At 46.9% G+C, this 22,025-nt stretch overlaps 1 protein-coding gene across 1 annotated transcript; it reads right to left on the bottom strand.

Annotated features, from left to right (window-relative positions):
* Positions 1–701: 701 nt before the first annotated feature.
* JPT2 (Jupiter microtubule associated homolog 2) lies at positions 702–21,847 on the bottom strand. The gene is made up of 5 exons (XM_084640787.1): positions 21,689–21,847; positions 8,673–8,821; positions 7,131–7,273; positions 3,860–3,908; positions 702–3,250 (listed from the first exon to the last, which is right to left on the bottom strand). Exons 1-5 carry the CDS (start codon positions 21,730–21,732, stop codon positions 3,081–3,083), a joined length of 555 nt encoding a protein of 184 aa, XP_084496913.1. The 5' UTR covers positions 21,733–21,847; the 3' UTR covers positions 702–3,080.
* Positions 21,848–22,025: the final 178 nt, after the last annotated feature.

The raw sequence follows: 22,025 nt of genomic DNA, 5'->3' as shown, positions 1-22,025 counted from the left end.
CTGGCCCCTACCCCCTCCCACTTCCCCCCCATCAAACCCCCTCCATCCCCCGCTCCTTGTCCCCCTGACCACTCCCTCCTGGGATTCCACCCCATCTAACCCTCCCCAGAATCTCTACCCTATCCAACTGCCCCCTGTTCCCCATCCCCTAACCACCCCCTCCCAGAACCCCCCACCCCTAACCACCACCCCCAGGGACCCTGAAACCCGACTGCCTCCCAGGACCCCCTGCCCCTTATCCAACCCCCCAGCCCCCTTACCATGCTGCTCAGAGCAGCATGTCTGGGAGCTGTGCCGGAGCCAGACATGCTGCTGCACTGCCCCGCATGAGTGCACAGCCCTGCCGCCCAGAGTGCTGCCCGTGTGGTGGTGTGGCTGTGGGAGAGGGGGGACAGCAGGGGAGGGGCCGGGCATTACCCTCCTGAGCCAGGAGCTCAGGGGCCGGGCAGGACGGTCCCACGAGCCAGATGTGGCCTGTAGTTTGCCCACCTCTGCTCTAGGATAGGTTGCCTCTGCAACAGGGAGGGAGGCTGCCCTGCCACACCATGTCAGAGGGTGGAGCACCTTTAAAATAACTGTGGTAGGAAGTAGAGGTGCTTGAGAAGGCTCACTATATTACACAAGAAATGTTATATGGAATTTGATCACAGGGTAGTTTGCGCTATAAACTAGAATGGAGACTTATTTACAGGAGTACCCAGTGAAGTAACAAAATACTGTGGTTTATTAAGAAGTCCATGATTTAACCATTAATACAAGTTCCACTCCTCTTCCTAAAAAAAAAAGAAAAAGAAAAAGATGTGTCCTTATCAAACTTAAACTTGAAACACTGAGCACAGGGTGTATGCCAGTATGGGAAATGTTAGCCAAACACATGCAGACAGAAATCCATAGTAGTTTAAGACTTAGCTGGAAACTGCTGTTTAAAACACAGGCACTGTACAACTGCATCTCTCAGTATTTCAGCTCCAGTTAGTCTATAAGATATCAAGCTTTGAGTCTAAGCTCACTGACTTGCCCACAGACAAACCCTTCAATACAAAAGCTGAAGGCAGAAGAGCAGACTGGTTGGTCTTTCCTACCTGCTAACCTTTTGAAAAGCCTAGCTCATACTGGAAAGTGAAGTTAAACACTAACAAGGCAGAAGGGGACAGGGGAGCTCTTACAGACTTGATCAAATAAGCAAAATAGGAATAGCAACTAGGAAACTGCTATATTAGGGGAATATGAATCTAAAAACAGACGTATTGGGCTCACACTCCCTCAATACTGATCAGCATCCTCTTACAGCTGGAGGGGGCCAACAGCAGGAGCGCCAAGTCTCCTGTGGAAGAGGTACAGGAAGCATTAAGATTCCTGTCACTTCCACCCTACAAAAAGGGGATTTTCACTTTCGTAAGTTAAAAGGCAGCTGCAAGTCTTTGTGGTACAGTTAGTCATTCATCTTTGTTGGACACTTTAATAATCATTATGACCTCTAAGCTGGTGTAGCACTTAGCTAAGAGACAACTCTTCTGAATAGTTTGTCACAGAAATAGTTTTCAGTGAACCTGGGCTAGAACAGCTACTGGTATGTGGAGCCATTGTGTAGATAAGGCCACTTGGTCTCTGTACCTGAATAACTCCTATATGTAATGAGTTAGGTAGTTTAAAAAAATTACTATTACAAGTGGCCAACAATCTAAGCACCTAATGTTATCAAATACTGATATTTCAGATACATTTGAGGAAAGTCCAGTCAGAATTAACAACTGAAATTTGAGAGCCCTCCCCTAACCCCACATAGCTAATTGGAGAAAACAATGCACATTCTTGCAAACATAATTCAAAACAGCCACTGTGCCAGAAGAGTATTGCAGTGCTCCCTAGACTGGCCCAAGACGATGAACAGGGACTAACAGTCTTAAGATAGCTACAAGAGTATGTGTGGATGAGCAACTTGGATTGTCCACACTACCAAAGAATAACTGAGGCAGTCAAAGGCAACCCACAGCTAACAAAACAGAGGTTTCACTAACAGAGTCAGTACAGAAACAAAAAACAAAGCTACTGGGGGATACAAGCAGAACAGTTCATTATTTCTCCAAGACAGAGGGAGAAAAAAAACCCTGCAGAAGCTAAAGCATCATTACATGAAGGCTTTTAGAGGCTGGTGATGGGACACTGGCTCACTAGAGATCTCCTGGGACAGTTTCCAGAATCTAATTATACACTGCTGTAGTTTGTCAGAGTTCTTTCAATAGATGTAACTCTGCGTGCCCAAATCACCGCCCTCCCTACCAGGAAGGCTGGAGGCACCCTTGCATGACATCAGTGAAATAAGATCTTTCCAGGAGTGCCTGGATGAGACAGAACACTAGACTACAATTTTTCCTTTATCAAGAGCTAATATGTATCAGCACAGACTATTACTGAAGTGCTCCGAAAGTTTACACAACTTGATGGCTTGCGAGATTGCCACAGAATAATGAGAGTTTTAAAATAATAAACCTGGGGAGGAAGCCTCTTCTTATGGCCAAGCACTAAGCAGAACTCTTCAGAACCCAGCAACACCACTTAGGATGGAGTATGTTTATATTAAAGTGGTTGCAGATCCATTTTTAGCTTCTTGAGGTTAGGATACACTGCCCAGGGGAAGAGCATCAGTTCTTGTTAGGTTCAGTTAGATGGGTGCCAGGCCTGGCACTCGAGTCCCCATCCACTGGGATGAAATTTCACCATGCTGACTGTACCTAAATGCTTAGGTCCAAGAGTCTGAGCTACTAAATGGCTGCAAGCTTAAGAGTATTTTTTTTTTAATTGCCCACCACAAAGGGACACTCCTCTTGCACCTACCTAAGCTACTGTCCCGCTGAATCCTGTGCTGTCTAGCACATAAGAGTCTTCAGTTATTTCCATAAGCACCATAACTAACAGGTTTTACAGAAGTCTTAACATCAAGATGTCCTCCATTTGGATTAGATGAGTCACTAAAGCCCCCATCCTCCTGCCTAAAACATCTGTCCCCATACAAGTGTCTGAAAACAGAAAACTCATAGATAAAGTTTCTGTGCTGACTCCATTAGTGAAAGTGAACGTTCCTAATAAAATGCAATGCTGGATTTGCCACCAGGGGGATTGAGGACTTTGTTGTGTGACCGTGGCCTTGGCCCCAGTCTGGGTTCATGATCATCTATCTTGGGGCCTGGCTCTTCTTTCCCAAGATCTCTCTTCTCGCTTCTGTCTTCCATCTGTGGTTTGTTTTCTGTAGCTGTGTGATGACAAGGGAGGTTAGAATGGTTGCACTGCAGTAATATTGCCTTTTATGCACTCATCTTCAATAGCCCTGTATATTCTTCCCTCTTTCCAACCCTAACATCCTTCCCCTACATTTATCTTCCCCCTTCACTTATGCTGCCCCTGCTCTGACAGTCTCCCTCTACGCCTGCACTTTTCCTGCTCAAGGCCTACTTCTTCCAAGACTCTCCTATCTTGTTCTCAACAATTATTTATGTTCCCCTTATAGACAAGCACAAAAATAGTCTCCTATAAAAACAGACAGACCATCTAGGAGACATTGGGAGGGCAGGTATCAAGACAGACACTTCCCATATCTAGATATCAGCTTAGCATAGGGCCCATTTTCAACACCCTACCTAAAGTGACCCAGCTTAATAGAAGAGGTTAGATGGTTATTTCAGGGTCACTTCCTATCATGTAACTGATACTGAAAGTCTGATTCCCCAGTTTGAAGTTCTATAGCCATGACCTTGCTTGACTGTGTTGTCCTGAAAACCAGGATTAGTCTTGTTCATTGTTCCTCTTTGCATACACAAAATACTCTTCACAGCATCTCAGAAAAAGGTTTCTCTTGCCTTACCTTTCAGTTCCTTTGATGCATCTCCTGCCTCTTGTAAGACAATGTGATCCTACAATAAATTCAGAACTGTTTTAGGGCTTCATAGGGTATAGGTCAACTACTACTCCACTACAAGATTTTCTTAAATCTTAGACCTAAAGGATCCTTTAAGCCAACACAATGCGATTTCTGCATTAAGAGCCAAATGCTGCAGCTGGCTCTCCATGAAGCCTCCTGCAATGGCATTGTAAGAGCAACTGTAGCATCGAGTTCGTTAAGGAGACAGTGATCCTTGTGATGGGTTCGGTTACAGAGAACCCCTTGGGACCATCACCTGATGTGCTGAGATTACCTCTGAGCCCGTTTTCTCTGCCAGTTTGGGCCTTCAGAACCCTGCCTTGTCAAGCCAGACATGCAAGCCTACTGCAACACAGAGCCAGGGTCTGAACCACATCCCCATAGCTGCAGACTTAACTGAAAACAGCTTAAGAAGTGCTCCCGTCTCCAGCACCCAGACGCCCAGTTCCCAATGGGATCCAAACTCCAAATAAATCCATTTTACTCTGTATAAAGCTTATACAGGGTAAACTCATAAATTGTCCGCCCTCTATAACACTGATAGAGAGACGTTCCCAGGAAAGCTCAGATGTGGATTGTCATCTCCCAAAGTCCATTGGTCAGTTAAGTGTTTCTTGACTGGGCAATTACTCAGAAGTTTCCTTTCTCAGGAAGCTGACCAAATACAAAAACGATACACACATACAGACAGCATAATCATAACCAGCAAATTACAACTGTTCCATAGACGCCTTACTTGACCTCCTTTGTACTAGATTTGGTGCCACTGTAGGACCTTGGTTGCAACAATGATCTATATGGTCACCGCTCATGTCAATAATGTCACAATCCCCATGTGCTCGTCACATTATGCTGGGCTGCCTGTATGTCTTACCAAGACAACTCTCTTAATATACAGAAGCAAGATATGGCAATAGTCCATTAGACCCTTAAGACTTTCTACCGTTGGATCTATATCCATTCTAGACCATTATCTTGCAACACTCTTTTCTACAAGTACCCACTGATGCCCAAAAACAGCAGCAAGTGTTCAGACCCAGAACAGCAAGCTCTTCAGTGCTCCAGTGGGTGTCTCAGCAATAAAAACATGCTCAGTGAAGTACCCAGACTAGTTTGGATTACTAAGGGTATGTCTTCACTGCCCGCCGATCCGGCGGGTAGTGCTCGATCCAGCGGGATCGATTTATTGCGTCTAGTCTAGACACAATAAATTGATCCCTGAGCGCTCTCCCATCAACTCCTGTACTCCAGCGCCACAAGAGGCACAGGCAGAGTCAATGGGGGAGTGGCAGCAGTCAACTCACCACGGTGAAGACACCACGGTAAGTCGATCTAAGTATGTTGACTTCAGCTACTTTATTCACGTAGCTGAAGTTGCATAACTTAGATAGATTGCCCCCCCCCACTAGTGTAGACCAGGGCTGAGTCAGATGAGCCTTAAGGACAGTTTTTACCCATCCTCATATTCAGGAATCAGCTGTGATGAGCCAGCATGGCTTCAAAGGATCTCCTCACACCAAGACTGCTGCAGTCAAATCAATACAATTCATTAAAGTGCCCAGTACATCAAATCATTACTGTTCTACTGTTTCTATAATAGTTTCACCCCAGCAGAAAGGGCTGGCATGAAAATGACATTAAGAGATTTTTTTTTTTTTTTTTTACTTTTAACCCCCTCTTTAAAGACAGCATCACATTATCCAACAGAGTAAATTCTTTCAAGCGAGTACTCAAGCATTTCTCAATCAGTGGCTTGTGAGCTTAAAGTAGGTTGCAAGAGGGCACACACATTTGGGCTGCATGCTCTGAGGATGAGCAAGTGACTAGAATTCTACCTAAAACCCAACAGAATAATTTCATCCCCCTCCTCTTGCTGCTCTCACTGCATCCCTGCTCCATCCCAAATTACAATGCCTCATGCCACTCTCTAGAAACACAATTTTGACCATCACTGGATGTGGGGAGAGTGGAGCCAACTGCACAGCAGTGCTACCCCAGAACCATCCAATACAGAGGATAGGAAGAGAGGCAAAAAACACACCCTCTAAAGTAACACCAGACCCCTGAGCAGGCATGCACCCAACCCTCAAAATTCTCAGTTTCTTCCTATGACCCAAATCCCAGAATCCCTGGGAGTCAATACTGGCAGGACTGCATAAGAGGTTGGGATAAAGAATATCACTTCTGACTCCTGCCTCAAGTTTAGTTCTATGTTCTTAAACCATATTCTAGTAACATTGGTCAACTAGAACTTTAGAAGCAATAAAGCTACTACCGTCAGTTTCCCTTCAGCAGAAATTTTAGTGGAGCACAGGTTCCATTAACACTAGTGTTTAAGGGACAGTATGTTTCCAAGACTCTCCACTCGAGAACTTTGCCAGGATGATGGCTGACTCACCCAGTGGTGCAGTTTCAACTTAAGGAAAGAGTTAACCAGCCAAGATGCAGGAGCCAATCTACTATGCAAGAACATGGTACATAAGTGGCAAATATTTACATTCTTGATTCCCCCCAGAAGAATGTTTGCTCATAGCTATGACCCTGTGTCTAATGTGATTATGCAGCCAAATAAATTGCCACATAGTAATCCTATGACTGACACAACTGTGTACCTGAATCAGTTTCCGTACAGCCCCAATTTTTGCCCAAGATCCCTAAATGGCCCCCTCAAGGATTGAACTCACAACCCTGGGTTTAGCAGGCCAATGCTCAAACCACTGAGCTATCCCTCCTGCCCCAAATTCAGCGCCTCCCAAATTTGAAGTCCGCACCACCTGGAAAAAGGAACAAGGAGATCCATCTCCTTCCAATTCCAAAAGCCTGAAATGCCTCCTGGTTGTCAGAAGACAGCCTCCTACACCTTATCTGGGTGACACAAGCACCAGTTCTCCTCTATCCAACTGAGAAAGCTTCCGGGTTCCCCCTCATACCTCCACAGTGCAACTGTACATTTTTACGTACAAAAATCTGCAATACACTGAGAACTGATGCAGCATAAATGAGTTTACTATCAAAAGTAACAAGTAACAACTTGACTAGAAGAGGGTTGTGGAGGCAGTGCTGACTAATTTTGCATTACCTGAGGCATAATGTAGGACTAACATGCCACATAGAGTTAATGTTCTGAACAAGGCTCCTATGTACTACCAGATTATAGTTAGCCCTATTAGCAGTTTTTTCTAACCCATTTTCACAGTCACAGCAGTACAGATACCTTGGGTTTGTTTGGGTGTGCTCGAACAGGGCTGGCAGGTACTGGAGACCCAAAGATATCACTTGTCTTCCCACCAGGCGGATTCATGCGTTGACGAGACTGGACAGGGCTAGGATCCTCAAAGATACCACTTCCTTTCCCCCCTGCAAGGTAACTAACAGTTACTTGGAAAAGGGTTTTAACTGTTTTGTACTTTTCCCTTCTAACTTCCTGTAAAACTTTAACTAAGGTAATTAAAAAACAGTCAAATATCCAAGTTTGAGGTTTCTGGTATCACTAACTGAATCTGTACCTTAAATCCAGAAATCCTAGAATTTTGCTTACTACAATATTCTGAAAATACTTAAGACTTTTGTCATCAGAACTCAGAAAAATCTTGGCTTTACATGTGGTAGAACTGAAGTAGTTTCTTTGTGTATGTCACCATTTCAGCTGGAAAAGTCTCTGGAATGGATCCTCCAAGTGTCGCTCCCCCTCCCTGACACTACATGGTGGCTACATTAGGAAAGAGATCTAATTCCCTACTAGGATTGGGCAACCTGATGGTATCATACCTATTCTATAGCTTAGGCCAGAAAACTACAGGCCTGAGTTCTGCCAATGTAGACACAGACTTAGACATCATCCAGTAGTTACTTTATAGTCTTGAGCACTTACATCTCAATGGCTGCAAACAGGCAGGGCTGGAAAGTTGCCTATGGTTTTAGTAACATGTTTTTTTAAAACCAAGAGCCTATAGTAAAGTCCAGTGTAGCACTCTAACTTTACTTGCCATTCTAATTCATGCTTTGTTCAATTATGTACAGTAATTTCACTTCAAATAGTAAGTTTTCATCAGTAGTTTGTACAGTTAATAGCTGCCATATTGGACTAATGGTAACTATTTACCTAATGCCCATATTTCACTGCTGGCAAGCTTATCACCACTAAAACTATCCATGTAACGAAAGCTCACACTAAATATGCAAGCAGAAACATCACCCTAGTGTATGGTTTACACAGTGCAATATCAGCTCTATTTCAAGCTTAAAAATGACTGTCCATGTCATAAGAACCCTGAAGTAGAGTAGTCTCATTGCTGCCTACAGGCAGAAAAAAAGACTACCAAAACTCTTATCCCACAGTACCTTTGTTCAATGTTTTAAGTCCTTTAAGCCTAGCAGGTGGATTAATGATTTCCCCAATCCCTATATTTAACAAGGTCAAACTGATGGTTCATCAGGAGAAAAAGTACTGTATTTTACAGCACAAATTCAGTTTAGAGCTAAACTCAGAACTCATGATTGAATGCTCCCTGATTCAGGTGTGCAGATGGGTTTAGTGCACAAGCTCAATCAGCTAGCAGTAGTGTACAGTTTACAGGGACAGCAAAAAAATGCTGTTGCATTGATATTTATCTGCTACATTGCTCAAAGTGTAACTTTGTTTCAGGATACTGAGCTGGAACATGAACTTTGTTCAAGAACCAATTATACCTGCCAACCCAGAATCAGCTATACTACTTCTCCTCAGTAGTTTCCTTGAGGAAACTGGTGTTCTCACCTGGAGGGTTTGTTCTTTTTGGAAAGTTCTGAGGTTCCTCAGCTGCTCCAAAGATGCTAGATGCCATTCTGTGTGGTCTGCTGGAAGAGGAAACTTCTTCTGTGCTCCCAAACAGATTACTAGAGCCTCCTCCAGGGGGTTTCAATACTCTGTTGTGGAACATTAACAGTTACTGACAGATGCCAACTTATCTGAAGTCTACTGCATTCAGCATGTTTGCCACACTCCTCCCCATCCCCCAAAATTAAGATTAAATTTGGTTAAAGTGCTCAGTTTTTTATACTATATAATTTGGAATTAGCAGACCAGAGTTAGGAATACTGTGTGCAGTTCTATCATTAAAAAATTCACCTAAAATTCACAAGGTCCAAACTATGACAAACGTTTGTAAGTCAACACTGAGCAGCAGTGGGGTGCCATATCTGCCTCTTCCAGAATATAAAATATTCAAAATGTTATTCTAGTAATTAGTTTGACAGTTTGATACAGATACTGGTTCTGAACAGGATATGCCTGAATATAATCCCATTGTGACATTATACTACTGTAATAATGCAGGCCTGAAGGGTTACATTCCAGAATTTGGACATAACCCTCATGTTAATACAGAGCAACATTTCCTTTGGCTTGACATTTTCTTCTATAAAAGTGTAAATTTATCTGTAGTTTCCATTTGAGCAAAGTAAACTTAGAGATAGTAAGCAAGGGAAGGAAGACCAGTATACTTGCTAAAGCAAGATTAGAGTCAGCCTTATGTTAGAGGACTTTCCCTTCACCCTCCCACTTCCCGGGTTCTTGTCACACAGACAGCAAGCAGCAAAAGACCAGAAGTCTGAAGTGCGGACAATGTGATGTTTATTGGGGTTAATTTCCAGAAAGCATGATTCCTGCATTAGTAGGAGCATGGCCAGCAGATTGAGGGAAGTTGTTATTCCCCTCTATTTGACACTGGTGAGGCCACATCTGAACCCTCTGCCAAAAGCCGCATCATCCCAAGATTGCGGGATGGTAGCGTAGTGTGACATGAAAGTATGCACTGAAGACCACATGGCAGCCCTGCAGATTTCCTGGAGAGGTACATGGGCCAGGAAGGCTGTCGATGAGGCCTGTGCCCTCGTGGAGTGAGCAGTGATGTCAGGCAGAGGAACCTATTCGACATTGGTGAGGCCTCATCTGGAGTACTGTGTCCAGTTTTGGGCCCCACACTACAAGAAGGATGTGGATAAATTGGAGAGAGTCCAGCGAAGGGCAACAAAAATGATTAGGGGTCTAGAACACATGACTTATGAGGAGAGGCTGAGGGAGCTGGGATTGTTTAGCCTGCAGAAGAGAAGAATGAGGGGGGATTTGATAGCTGCTTTCAACTACCTGAAAGGGGGTTCCAAAGAGGATGGCTCTAGACTGTTCTCAATGGTAGCAGATGACAGAACGAGGAGTAATGGTCTCAAGTTGCAGTGGGGGAGATTTAGATTGGATATTTGGAAAAACTTTTTCACTAAGAGGGTGGTGAAACACTGGAATGCGTTACCTAGGGAGGTGGTAGAATCTCCTTCCTTAGAGGTTTTTAAGGTCAGGCTTGACAAAGCCCTGGCTGGGAGTATTTAACTGGGAATTGGTCCTGCTTCGAGCAGGGGGTTGGACTAGATGACCTTCTGGGGTCCCTTCCAACCCTGATATTCTATGATTCTAGGATTCTAACCCTCGCCAGGTCATAACAAGTGCGGATACATGCTGTAATCTAGGAGGAGATCCGCTGGGAAGAGACTGGCAAACCTTTCATCCGGTCTGCTATAGCAATGAACAACTGGGTTGTCTTGCAGAACAGCTTCGTGCAGTCGATATAGAAAGCATGTGCCCTCCTGCTATCAAGGAAATGCAGCTGCTGTTCATGGGGGCTGTTGTGTGGTTTCAGATAGAAGACTGGCAGGAAGATGTCCTGGCTAACATGGAAGTGGGAGACCACCTTGGGAAGAAAGGCCAGGTGAGGTCTAAGTTGCATCTACCTTGTGTTTATGAAAGAGAGCGTACAGAGGCTCAGACATGAGGGCCCACAGCTCAGACACGCAGCGCGCCGATATGATAGCCACCAGGAAGGCAACCTTCCAAGAGAAGTAAAAGGAGCAAACAAGAAGCTAACGGCTTGAAGGGAGGGCCCATGAGGCGAAAGAGGACTAGGTTGAGATCTCAGGCTGGAACAGGGGGCTTCTTCGGGGGAAATGTATCTTTTCCAGACCTTTCAGGAAACATCCCACAATGGGGTGCGTGAACACCAAGCATCTGGAATCACCTGGGTGAAACGCCAAGATGGCCACAAGGTGGACCTTGAAAGAACCAAACACTTGTCTTTGAGGTACAGAAGATTGTCTAGGATACAAGGGATGGGAGCCTGGAGTGGGAGCACTGCCTTTGGGCACACCAGCTAGAGAACCTCTTCCATTTCGCCCTGCATGTGACCCTAGTAGACAGCTTGTGGCTCTCCAGAAGGACCTGCCTCACTGGGTCCAAACAGGGCAAGCTCAGCCTGGTTCAGCTACCGATTCTCCAGTGCATGAGGTGGAGCGACTGAAGGTCCGGGTGAAGGAGGCGACCGTGGTTCTGTGAAATGAGGTCGGGAGTGAGAAGTAGCCGTATCGGTGACTGGACTGACAAGTCCATGAAGGTGAGGTACCAGCACTGGTGCAGCCAAAGTGGGGCCACCAGTAGGATGTCCGCCTTGTCCCTGCGGACCTTGAGAAGCACTTTGTGGATGAGTGGGAATGGTGGGAAAGTGTATTGCAGCTGACCGGACCATGGAATCATGAATGCATCTGCAATCAAGCCTGGACTGTGGCTCCTGAAGAAGCAAAAGGCTGGGCACTTCCTGTTGGCCAGTGTGGCAAACAGGTAGATTCAGGGGAACCTTCCGCTGTGAAAGATGGAATGGATGATGTCCGGGAGAATTGACCACTCGTGCATGGGGAAATGTCTGCTCAAGCTGTCCGCCACCATGTTCTAAACACCCAGCAGGTACGAGGCCTGGAGAAGAATGGAGTGGGCTAGGCAGAATTCCCACAGTAGGAGGGCTTCCTGACAGAGAGGAGATGATTGGGCTCCACCTTGCCTGTTTATATAAAACATGGTCATGGTATTGTCCATCAATGCCGCTACGCAGTGGCCCTGAAAGCAGGACAGAAAAGCTTTGCAGGTGAGGCGAATCGCCCTGAGTTCTTCGGTGTTGATATGTAGAGCCAGTTCCTCTACCAGCCATAAGCTCTGAGTTGTCAGGCTTCTGAGATGCGCTCCCCAGCCCAAAGCGGAGGAGTCTGTTACCAAAGCCAAAGTGGGTTGGGGAGGGTGGAAAGGAATCCCTGCGCCTACCATGTGGGGATCTAGCCACCACATAGGGGATCAAGGGTTTGCCTCAGGATGGTAAGCACCATGTCCAGGCTGTCGCGGCACGGGTGGTACACAGACACTAGACACGCCTGCAAAGGCCTGAGACATAACCTGGCATGTTGAACCATGTAAGTGCAGGATGCCAGATGGCCTAGCAGTCTGAGACACTGTCTTGCTGTGGTGGTGGGGAAGCTGCAAAGGGTGCTGATTATCTGCGAGAGGGCCAGGTGACGCGTCTCTGGCAGGAATGCTCTCGCTTGATTTGCATCCAGAACCGCTCCGATGAACTCTATTCTTGGAGTTGGAGTGAGCATGAATTTGCTGACATTGAGAATGATACCCAAGTTCAAACGTGTCTGACCATTTGCACCTGCGATTCCACCTGCTGATGGGAGCGGCCCCAAAGAAGCCAGTTGTCCCGGTAAGGGTAGACATGCAAATGGTGGCAGCAAAGAAGACCTGCCACGCATTTGGTGAAGATGCGAGGAGCTGTGCACAGTCTGAATGGGATGGCCGTGAACTGGTAATGCACCTTGTTCACCACAAAGCAGAGGAACGGTCTGTGAGCCCGGGTGACAGATATGTGAAAGTAAGCGTCCTTCATACCGAGGGCGGCATACCAGTCTCCCAGGTCCAGGGAAGGGATGATTGTGCTCAGTGAGACCATAAGGAACTTCAAGCTGACTATGAACTTGTTGAGCTCCTGTGGGTCCAGGATGGGCCTGAGGCCGCCCTTTGCTTTGGGGACAAGAAAGTATCAGGAGTAGAAACCCTTGCCTTTGAACTTCTGGGGGGACCTCCTCCACCGCTCCTACAGGAAACTCTGGACCTCCTAGACGAGAAGGTGCTCATGAGAGGGGTCCCTGAAGAGGGACGGGCAAGGGGGATGGGGAGGAGCAGAAGTGGATAGAATATCCTGCCTTTACCATGCAGAGCACCCACCGGTCTGATGTAATGAGGGACCATGCACGATAGAAGTGGGATAAACTGTTCAGGAAAGGAGGATGAATGGCCAGGTTGTGGACTGGTAATCTGTCCTTGTGCACACTTTCAAAAGGGGCGCTTAGGGCCCGGAGGGGGTTTGGGTTGTCCCTGGACCTGCCCAGAGGGAGGGCGTGACAGCTTGTGCTGACTATATGTGTTTCTCCTGCGGGAGAAGTCCTGTTTGGGTCTGGGGGAAAGACCACCGTTGGGTGGTCTGTGGTTTAAAGGACTTCCTTTGGGTCGTTGGAGTGTGCATGCCAAGGGACTTAATTGTATTCTGGGTGTCCTTTAGGCTATGCAGTCTGGAATTTGTTTGTTCAGCAAATAGGCCCTGTCCATCAAAGGGAAGGTCCTGTATTGTTTGCTGAACCTCTGAGGGAAGACCAGAGGATTGGAGCCAGGCGTTGCGCCTCATTGCAATCCCAGATGCCAGAGTACATGCTGCAGAGTCCGTGGCCTTGGAGGGAAGTCTGGGCAACAGCCCTGCTCTCCTACACAATGGCCCCCAACTCCACTCGTGACTCAGAGGGGAGAAGCTCTTTAAACTTCAGGATTGAGGACCACAAGTTGCAGTAGTATCTGCTCAGGATCACAAGTTGATTAGCGATCCTGAGAGAGAGACCCACCCCCCATGGAATAAATTTTCCTTCCAAACAAATCAAGTTATTTAGCGTCTCTTGATTTGGGAGCGGGGGCCTGCTGACCCTGCCTCTCTTCTTCATTTACCGCCTCCACCACAAGAAAGCATGAGGAAGGGTGGGTGAAAAGATACTTGTATCCCTTAGTGGGAACAAAGTATTTAGGCTCAGCCCCTTTGGCCGTTGGGGGCAATGGAGGCAGGCATTTGCCAAACAGTCTTGGCGTTAGACTGAATAGACTTTATGATGGGTAAGGCCACCCTACAGGCCCCTCTGGTGCCACGATGTCCACCATAGGGTCCTCCTCTCTGACCACCTCCTCCACCTGGAGGTTCATATTCAGGGCCACCTTTTGGAGAATTTCCTGTAGGGCCCTGTAGTCCATGGGTGGTGGTCCAGATGTGGAAGTGCCCGCCACCATGTCATCAGGGGACAATGAGGAAGAAGCCACTGGCAGAACCGGTTCTGTGGCAGCCTCTTGATCCTCAGGGGCCAGGTCCTCACGAGCACCGGCTTTAGCTTCCACATGGGGATATGGGACTGGGTCCAGGTCCTGAGGTGGGCAGCTGAGAGTTGCCTGTGGGAGGCGAGATCCTAAATGGGAAGGCAGAGGGACGCCAGGAGGGGCACCCTGGGCCTCGTGGTACACCCAAGGAGTCCAGGATTGCCACTGGGGCACTGAAGCATTCTGCCTTAGGCTCCCCTGCCATGATCTGGACATCTCAGATGCTCCTGCTGCCCTACCAATCTGAGGGAGGGTGATCTCGAGCAGGAAGGCCAAGAGGGAGTGGTGCGAGACTGCACCAGGGAGGCATCCTCCTCTGAGGGACCGTGAAGGGTAGCGTGGGTCTTGATGTTTACTGGTACCACAGTACAGGGTGGTCCTGCTGCGAGGAGTGACTGCAGGATGTGGAGCGGTGCCGCGACATGGGGAGCGATGCTGCGATGTACAGCAGTACCGCAATCAAGGACAATGTCGAAGCGGAGACTGCTGCCATGAGCGGGATTGGGAGTGGTGCCGTGTTGGGGAGCGGTGCCTGGAATGTGCAGGCTGAGGTCGGAGCTGAGAGTGGTGCCGTGAGGTCACAGAGCGAGACCCGACCTCTAGCGGGACCACAACCTATCCCCTGATGACCACCTCGAGCGGGAGTGGCTCCAAGGATCAGGGCTGCGAGACTAGTGCCGCGAGTGGGACCAGCACGGGGCATAGGTGCGATGCTGGGACTCAGGGTGCGAGGTTTGGAGTCCTGGCACCAGAGATCCTGGTCGGGGGGGGGGGGGGGGCAGACGGTCCAAACATGCCAGCTTGCCCTTGGACAGTAACATGCCTTGAGGAAGTGGGGGCCTTGAGGTTGGAAACTTGGGCGCAGTCATCTCTATGAGCCCCCTAGCGGCTTCGAAAGCGTCCAGAGTGGAAGGCATCATGACCTCCGCCACCTGCGGCCGTGGTGAGTCCAGGAGCGCAGGGCATCCTGGGGAGACAGGGGCCCGCGATGATTGTGCCTGGCCCTAGGGTCTGTTGGCCATAGACCCGTTCCCTGCACCGTGCCCTTCCAGGGGTGCAGTGTCCATGGCAGGCTGCTGGGGGGACTTCCCCTTGGCCTGTTTCTTACAGGCAGCCAGTGAGTGAGAGCGGTGCTGGGGAAAACGCTTCTGGGACCCGGGGGACCAGCAGCCCCTGGGTTGGCGTGCCAAGTCCTTTCTCGGTACCGCAGACGGCACCGCAAGAGGAGCACTCTGCACCGAGGCACTTGGGGCCGGGTCCTGCTGCGGACAGAGGGCTGACTCCATAAGGAGTTGCTTTAGACGAATGTCCCTCTCTTTCCTGGTGTGAAGCTCGAAGGCCTTGCAGACCTTGCACTTGTCCAGGAGAAGCCCATCAATCAGACACGGGAGGCAGGAGTCGTGGAGGTGACCCATGGGCATAGGCTTAGTGCAGGAACTACAGTGTTTGAAGCCCTGGGACGGCATGCTCCGGAGCCCTGCAGGGCGCGTGTTGGAGGGGAATCACCCTCAACCGCTAAAGACTACAATTAACAACTAAGTGAGAACTATTAACTAACAATGAGTAACTATGTACAAAGATTAGCAGAAGAGCTAGGGATTAGTGGGACACTTGCGAGCAAGAGACAACTATTCCAACAACTGTCACTGGCGGTAAGCAGGAACTGAAGGAAGGTCGGGCCAACAGGGTCATATACAGAGCGCCATACCGGCGCCACTCCAGGGGGCTCCACAGCCAGCCCGACAGGTAGCTGCTAGGGAAAAGTTTTCCAACAGCTGTGGATGTGGCACACGCACACCTAACTGGTATTGATATGAGTAAGAACTCGAAGAAGAACTGGGCTTGCTTAATCTGCAGAAGAGAAGAGTGAGGGGGGATTTGATAGCAGCCTTCAACTACCTGAAGGGGGGTTCCAAAGAGGATGGAACTCAGCTGTTCTCAGTGGTGGCAGATGACAGAACAAGGAGAAATGGTCTCAAGTTGCACTAGGTTGGCTATTAGGAAACACTATTTCACTAGGAGGGTGGTGAAGCACTGGAATAGGTTACCTAGGGACGTGGTGGAATCTCCATCCTTGGAGGTTTTTAAGGCCCGGCTTGACAAAGCTATGGCTGGGATGATTTAGTTGGGGTTTGGTCCTGCTTTGAGTAGGGGGTTGGACTAGATGACCTCCTGCGGTCTCTTCCAACCCTAATCTTCTGTTATTCCAATTTTCCCACCCGCTTCCTGTTTTACCCCAGTTTATATAGTAATATTCTCAGCTATACATTAACCAATCATTTTACTGAAACTGAACCAATTCTCTAACCAATTATATCCCACTATCCTAATTAACTTACACCTAGCAAAATTAATTATACAGCGGACAGAAACAATTAGAGAACCAGACAGATTAACAATAGAAAAGTGGGGGGCCATAAAGATAAAACAATATGGAAATGAAGGTTTCACAACCCCTGATAAGTGATTTCTTGCCAGACAGGATGCTATCAAACTAAGTTTTCCTTAACTATCTTAAGATCTGTTTCTTTATATGGTGGTGATGGGCACTATCAGGACAGGATCGTCTACCTAACAGCCCAATACCACCTTATTTCAATGTGACTGGTTTGGAATGTGAGGATATGACCATATGCTTTCCAGCTTATGGCTGCCCCTGCTGCTTAGCCAGAGGCCTTAACCTAGAACAAGGCTTCAGACTATCCTAGTGAGAGAAGGCCCATACAACAGGCGCACTTGTGAGTCTGATTCTTTGTTTTATACCTCTATAACTAGCTAAGAGACACAAATACACCTAAGTTCTTAAAGTATAAGCCTTTACAGGCAGGCCTGAATATCTATATTCTAACACCCTATACACCCTGTGCATCATCAATTCTGCTTAGTTTGTGCTGTGACTGGATGAACAGAACAGTGCTTTTCAAGAATGAGGCAGCATTTAGTTCTATCCCATTTAAAGAATGTTGTCCCAGTGGAGTCTTAGTTTGGCTACATCACACTAAGAGTCACCTACTACAATTTAACTGTTCAAACTGCACCCTGCCGATGGAAGCTTATTCTCAAGCAAATTGCAATTTCAGTCAGAGTTTGTAGCGCAGTGCTCTAGCTTTTGATTTGAATTAACTTGCTATTTCTTTATATGCAGTGTGTAACTAGATGCTAATGTCCTATTTCTGAACTTTGTTTAACTACACATGGATGCTTTGATATCTCCAGCATGGCTAAAATGATTTAACTAAAGTCTGATTTAAACAAATGATTAGCTGTTGCTACTTTTTCTTTCTTCTAATGTCATAGTCTTAAAATTAGAAACCAGATGGTTAATACAATCAGTGTGACAGAGGCAAGAATTTCCTCATTGTTAGAATTTCAGATTTTACACAGAGTTTCTTATTAAAAAAGAATCTTCAGCTCTGATCCTGTACACATTTATACACCCTTATTTGAGATCAGTATGAGTGCTTGTGTATTTAATACCTGAATTCCTGTTAACACTTAGAAGCCTCAGTCACGGAACAAGAACCTGTTGCACTAGGTGCTGTACAAACAGAACAAAGATGGGCCCTGTCCCAAAGTGCTTACAATAAGTGTTTTCAGGGCCTTAAAATGCTTATCTATGTCAAGACATTAGGTCCAGGGCCTTGTTAGCCTCCTCTGTGGGAAAGCCACCAGAAACCTCAGAACACTAAGGTGATAAGCTTTGCTCTATCTGCAGCACACACTACCTTTTGATATATTAAGGATCCACAAATCAAGAAAGCTGAAATACTTCAGGGTTTGGAATGGCACCAGACATCTTTTGGATGAAGTGGTTTAAAAGGAGAAGACCAAGGCCAAGACTTAAGAGTCTAATTTCAGGCACCCATTTTTAAGTCCATATTTTAGGCACCTAAACAAACTAACCTGTTTTTCAAAGTGCTGAGCACCCAACAGCACCCACTGCTCTGAATAAAGGTATTTTTAATACTTTGTTCTTTGCCTACAGCAGTTTGTAAAATTTAGATAAGATATCTTATCCATAGGGACACTGAAGTCAGTGGCTGAAATAGGATAAAGTTTATAATTAAACTGAAATGGCACTGAGCACAAATTTTCAAGTTAAATTGAGGCTAACTTTAAAAAAAAGAGCGCCAGGTGATAGTTAATTCCACTTTATATAAGTTTTTGTCCCATACATCTTTTTTTGGTTGACCAAAACCATCTACAGAACAGAATGGCTAGTGGTTATTTGTGATGTTCCAGGAGCAATAGGAGACTAAAAGGAAGTCTGAATCAACAGAAATTTCATAAAGTTAACCTTCAAACTGCATCAGACTTTTTGCCAGAGCTCTTTTGGTGTCTTTATGTCAGTTTTTCTGCTACAATTCCAATTTAAAGTTGGAAATAAGAGCAAGCATTTCAGCCCTAGGCCATGTAAAAACTTCTTAAACTAGAAAATTTGTGACCCCATCACCAAAGATCAGACTCCATTAACCATTCGAGGGTTTACAGTGGACAGATGTAGTCCAGTGAAAGTCAAGCTTTCAACAAAGAGAATGCAGCCATAAGAAGACTGCAGCAAGGGAGACAGGAATGAGTGCATGGAGAGGTGGTTATAGTAGAATCAGATTAGTGAAGCCTAGCAACAAGCTCCAACAGCTAGAGCTTGCCCCTGGAGTAGTAAGTCCGTAGCTTTATCTATGTCTAGGTCAGCTGCCTTTACCTCTTACGTTTGAGTAACAAGTTTATCTTGTACAAGAAAGGGGCCGCATCAGCAATGTGATGGAACCCAGAGCAGCAGAAAGGAAAAGTTAGCGTGTTACACAGTATGCTTTAGTTGGGAATTGTGGGAAAAGACAAGAATCTATGGAGGTTACGACTAACCATAGGGACATTTCTCCTTATGATGCAGTTCTTTCCCCTTTACCACCAAGTGCCTCCAGATCTTGAAACAAATGTCATCATCTAGTTCATAGCCTAAATTAAGGGTTTTTTGTTTGTTTGTTTTTTTAAATCTCAGAATGCTTGAAAGGAAGAGTAACTGCAAGAGCCTCATTCCACTCTAAATTATGTTTTACCTCAGCTAAGTGTTTACTGCAATGCATCTCCTTCATATGGATAAGACAATACTGTCCGATTCCAATACTGCAGACACAAATGAAGATATGAAAGAGCCTGTTTCTATGCTGTGTATGATAAAAGCAACATCTAACCCAAGCAACAGGTAACAGTCTATTTTCAGTGCAGCACCTCATAGCCTGCTGCCAGGTATCCATTTCTATGAAGCTTGACTTCAGTTACACAAATTAAATGTCAGCATTTCAGATCTCCTGAAAAGGGAAGTAGCTCCAGTTTGTTACAAGGGGTGGGGGAAAAAAAAGCAGAAAGTTCCCCTTTTGTGTTCAGAGCAATTTCTTCCATCAAATCAAGCCTCAGTTGCATTTTGCTTTTTGTTTTCACCCATTTCATTAATTTTTTTTTTTTTTTTACACTTCCTAGTATCACTGAAGGCCAGTTTACTGAACCCCTTCCATTTGCTGTGATTTTTAGCTACAGACTCAAACACAACAGGTAAGGCCTTTTGCTCATGATGTAGCAGGTTCAAGTTTAAGGTTGAATTTGTCACAACACTAAGCTAATCAGTTCTCCAGCTGGGTGAGCTATATTTTTCTAGCTATTTTAAAAAGAACTAAACTGCAATCAAAATATACATAAGAAAGCCATGTTAGAAAGAGTCCGCTTTATCTCAGTGCTCTATTTACACAAAGCCAAGTTATGGCTTGAGGTCACCTGAGTGACCAAAAACCATAACACGGGACCTGGGGGAGGGATTTCTGTGAAGAAGAGCATATGAGGACATACCAAGACACTAATGGAGCCAGTTAAATGATTTACTTTTTGTGGTCTTGTTCTTTATAAGAACTATAGCACTTTTATGTAAGATTTTGCCTTCCCAACACAGTGTAAACACTGCCACAATACAGATTGTTCCTGCAACCACAGTTTCATGGTTTCCTGTTAGAAGAGTTCATCCCCGCAGTCCAAACTCCATGCAGCAATACAGCCTATGAGTTACAAAGAAAACAGTTCCCAAGCTGCCAAACCTGAAAACAGAAAACTCTTCAGGGGTTACACTGAGCGTGCAGTTTTCATGGCAGCCCTTCAAAATTCAAGTTATAGCTTATTTTGGACTTTGAAAGTTAGATAAACTGAAAGGGGCCTCATAATTTTATAATTAAAAAAAGAAAAGCAAACTGAACTGCAAATTAAAAAGTAAAACTAGTCTCCTTCCATCACATCACAGAGCCACGTGGCCCTATTGCAAAGGAAGGAGAAGTGCAGACACATTGTAAGGGTATTTGCTCACAAAAAAATGCAACGCCCACTTAAATAAAGTTGGTATTGCACGGGATCCCTCCCGTGCAGCATCCGATGAAGTGAGCTGTAGCTCACAAAAGCTTATGCTCAAATAAATTGGTTAGTTTCAAAGGTGCCACAAGTACTCCTTTTCTTTTTGCGAATACAGACTAACATGGCTGCTACTCTAAAACTTGGGATCCCTCCAGAGACATATACCAAACAGCATGATCTGGACCCCTTCCACAAGCCAGCCTAAGTTAAACCTGTAGAGGGAAGGTTTCAGAGTAGCAGCTGTGTTAGTCTGTATTCGCAAAAAGAAAAGGAGTACATGTGGCACCTTAAGACTAACCAATTTATTTGAGCATAAGCTTTAATGAGCTACAGCTCACTTCATCGGATGCAACCAATTTTCTTTCTGTAGAGGGAAGTGGCACCAGATAGCCTGGCCCTTCTTCTAGGACTAGAATCCATCCTGGGAACCAGTGAGGGGCAGAGTATCTGACTCTCCTCCCAGCAGTGTAATTCTCCATGGAAAGACTCCAGCAAGGAGTGGGGTCAGGATCCCTAGTCACTGAGGCTCACATTACCAGGCTTTGGCGGCGGGTGTGATCCAGGCAGTCACGAGAGACGGACGTTCTCCAGCACACAGAACACGTGTTTACACTGTCCAGCACAATAGGACCCCATTCCATATAGCAGCCTGCAAATGCTCCTGTAATCTGAACTACTGGACCTTCCCATCCTCCCGCCACCCCACGCCCAGCCCAGTGCACCACAGGCCCCCATACAAACCAAGCACCCGGCCCCTTTAAACGAGAACGAGCACTCACCTCGCCCCCTCCAGGCAGCCCTTTGGGACCAACCAGAGACACCGAGGAAGTGCAAGGTCACCCAGCCTTGCCCACGTTCACACGCAGGAGCCCGGGGAACAGAACCCAGACGTCCTGCCTCCGCCCCTGGCGGCAGGGGAAGGGGGTATGGGGACCACCCCCGAAGGGGAGGAAGGGGAGTATGGGCGCCGTCTCCGGAGCGACCCCGCAGCCTACGCCCGCCCATAAGGAGGCCTCCCCAGTCCCCAGGGCCGCTCCCCGCCACCCCCGCAGGGCAGAAGCCTGCGCCCCGCCCTGGGGAAGGCAGGGCCCCGCCACCACCCTTGAGCCGGCCACCCCAAGTACCTAGAGCTGGGCTTGGCGGATTCGGCCTCCGGCCCCTGGAACATAGCAGCAGCAGCGGGCCAAGGGACGGTTCTCTGCTGACTCGGCTCCACAGCCCGCTCTCGCGGGTTGAGCTCGGTCCGGCCGCCTAGACAACAGGTAGCGCCCCGGCCCGCCCTGCTAACCCATTGGCTGATCTGTACGCCAATCTCATCGAGCCGCCTACCATACGCTACACACTCCCACAAGAACCCGCCCACCAGACCTGGGAGGGAAGCTTTAAAACACCCGCTCCGTGACTCACGCTGCCCCCCTGCCCATTGGAGCAGTCACCTGCCATTCAGGAAAAGCTGCGGGG

This window comes from Lepidochelys olivacea, assembly GCF_965140295.1.
Source record: "Lepidochelys olivacea isolate rLepOli2 genome assembly, chromosome: 10".
Classification (NCBI taxonomy): domain Eukaryota; kingdom Metazoa; phylum Chordata; order Testudines; family Cheloniidae; genus Lepidochelys; species Lepidochelys olivacea.
Note: the sequence above shows the minus strand (reverse complement) of the source record. Positions and strands in the feature narration are given on the sequence as shown.

What these genes read in the sequence shown, in the direction of transcription:
- JPT2 (XM_084640787.1), bottom strand. Translation starts at nt 21,732, where the DNA reads ATGTTCCAGGGGCCGGAGGCCGAATCCGCCAAGCCCAGCTCTAG. An exon ending in TCCGCCAAGCCCAGCTCTAG is followed by an intron (nt 8,822 to 21,688) that starts GTACTTGGGGTG and finishes GTTCCACAACAG; the next exon opens with AGTATTGAAACCCCCTGGAG. An exon ending in CACACCCAAACAAACCCAAG is followed by an intron (nt 3,909 to 7,130) that starts GTATCTGTACTG and finishes AATTTATTGTAG; the next exon opens with GATCACATTGTCTTACAAGA.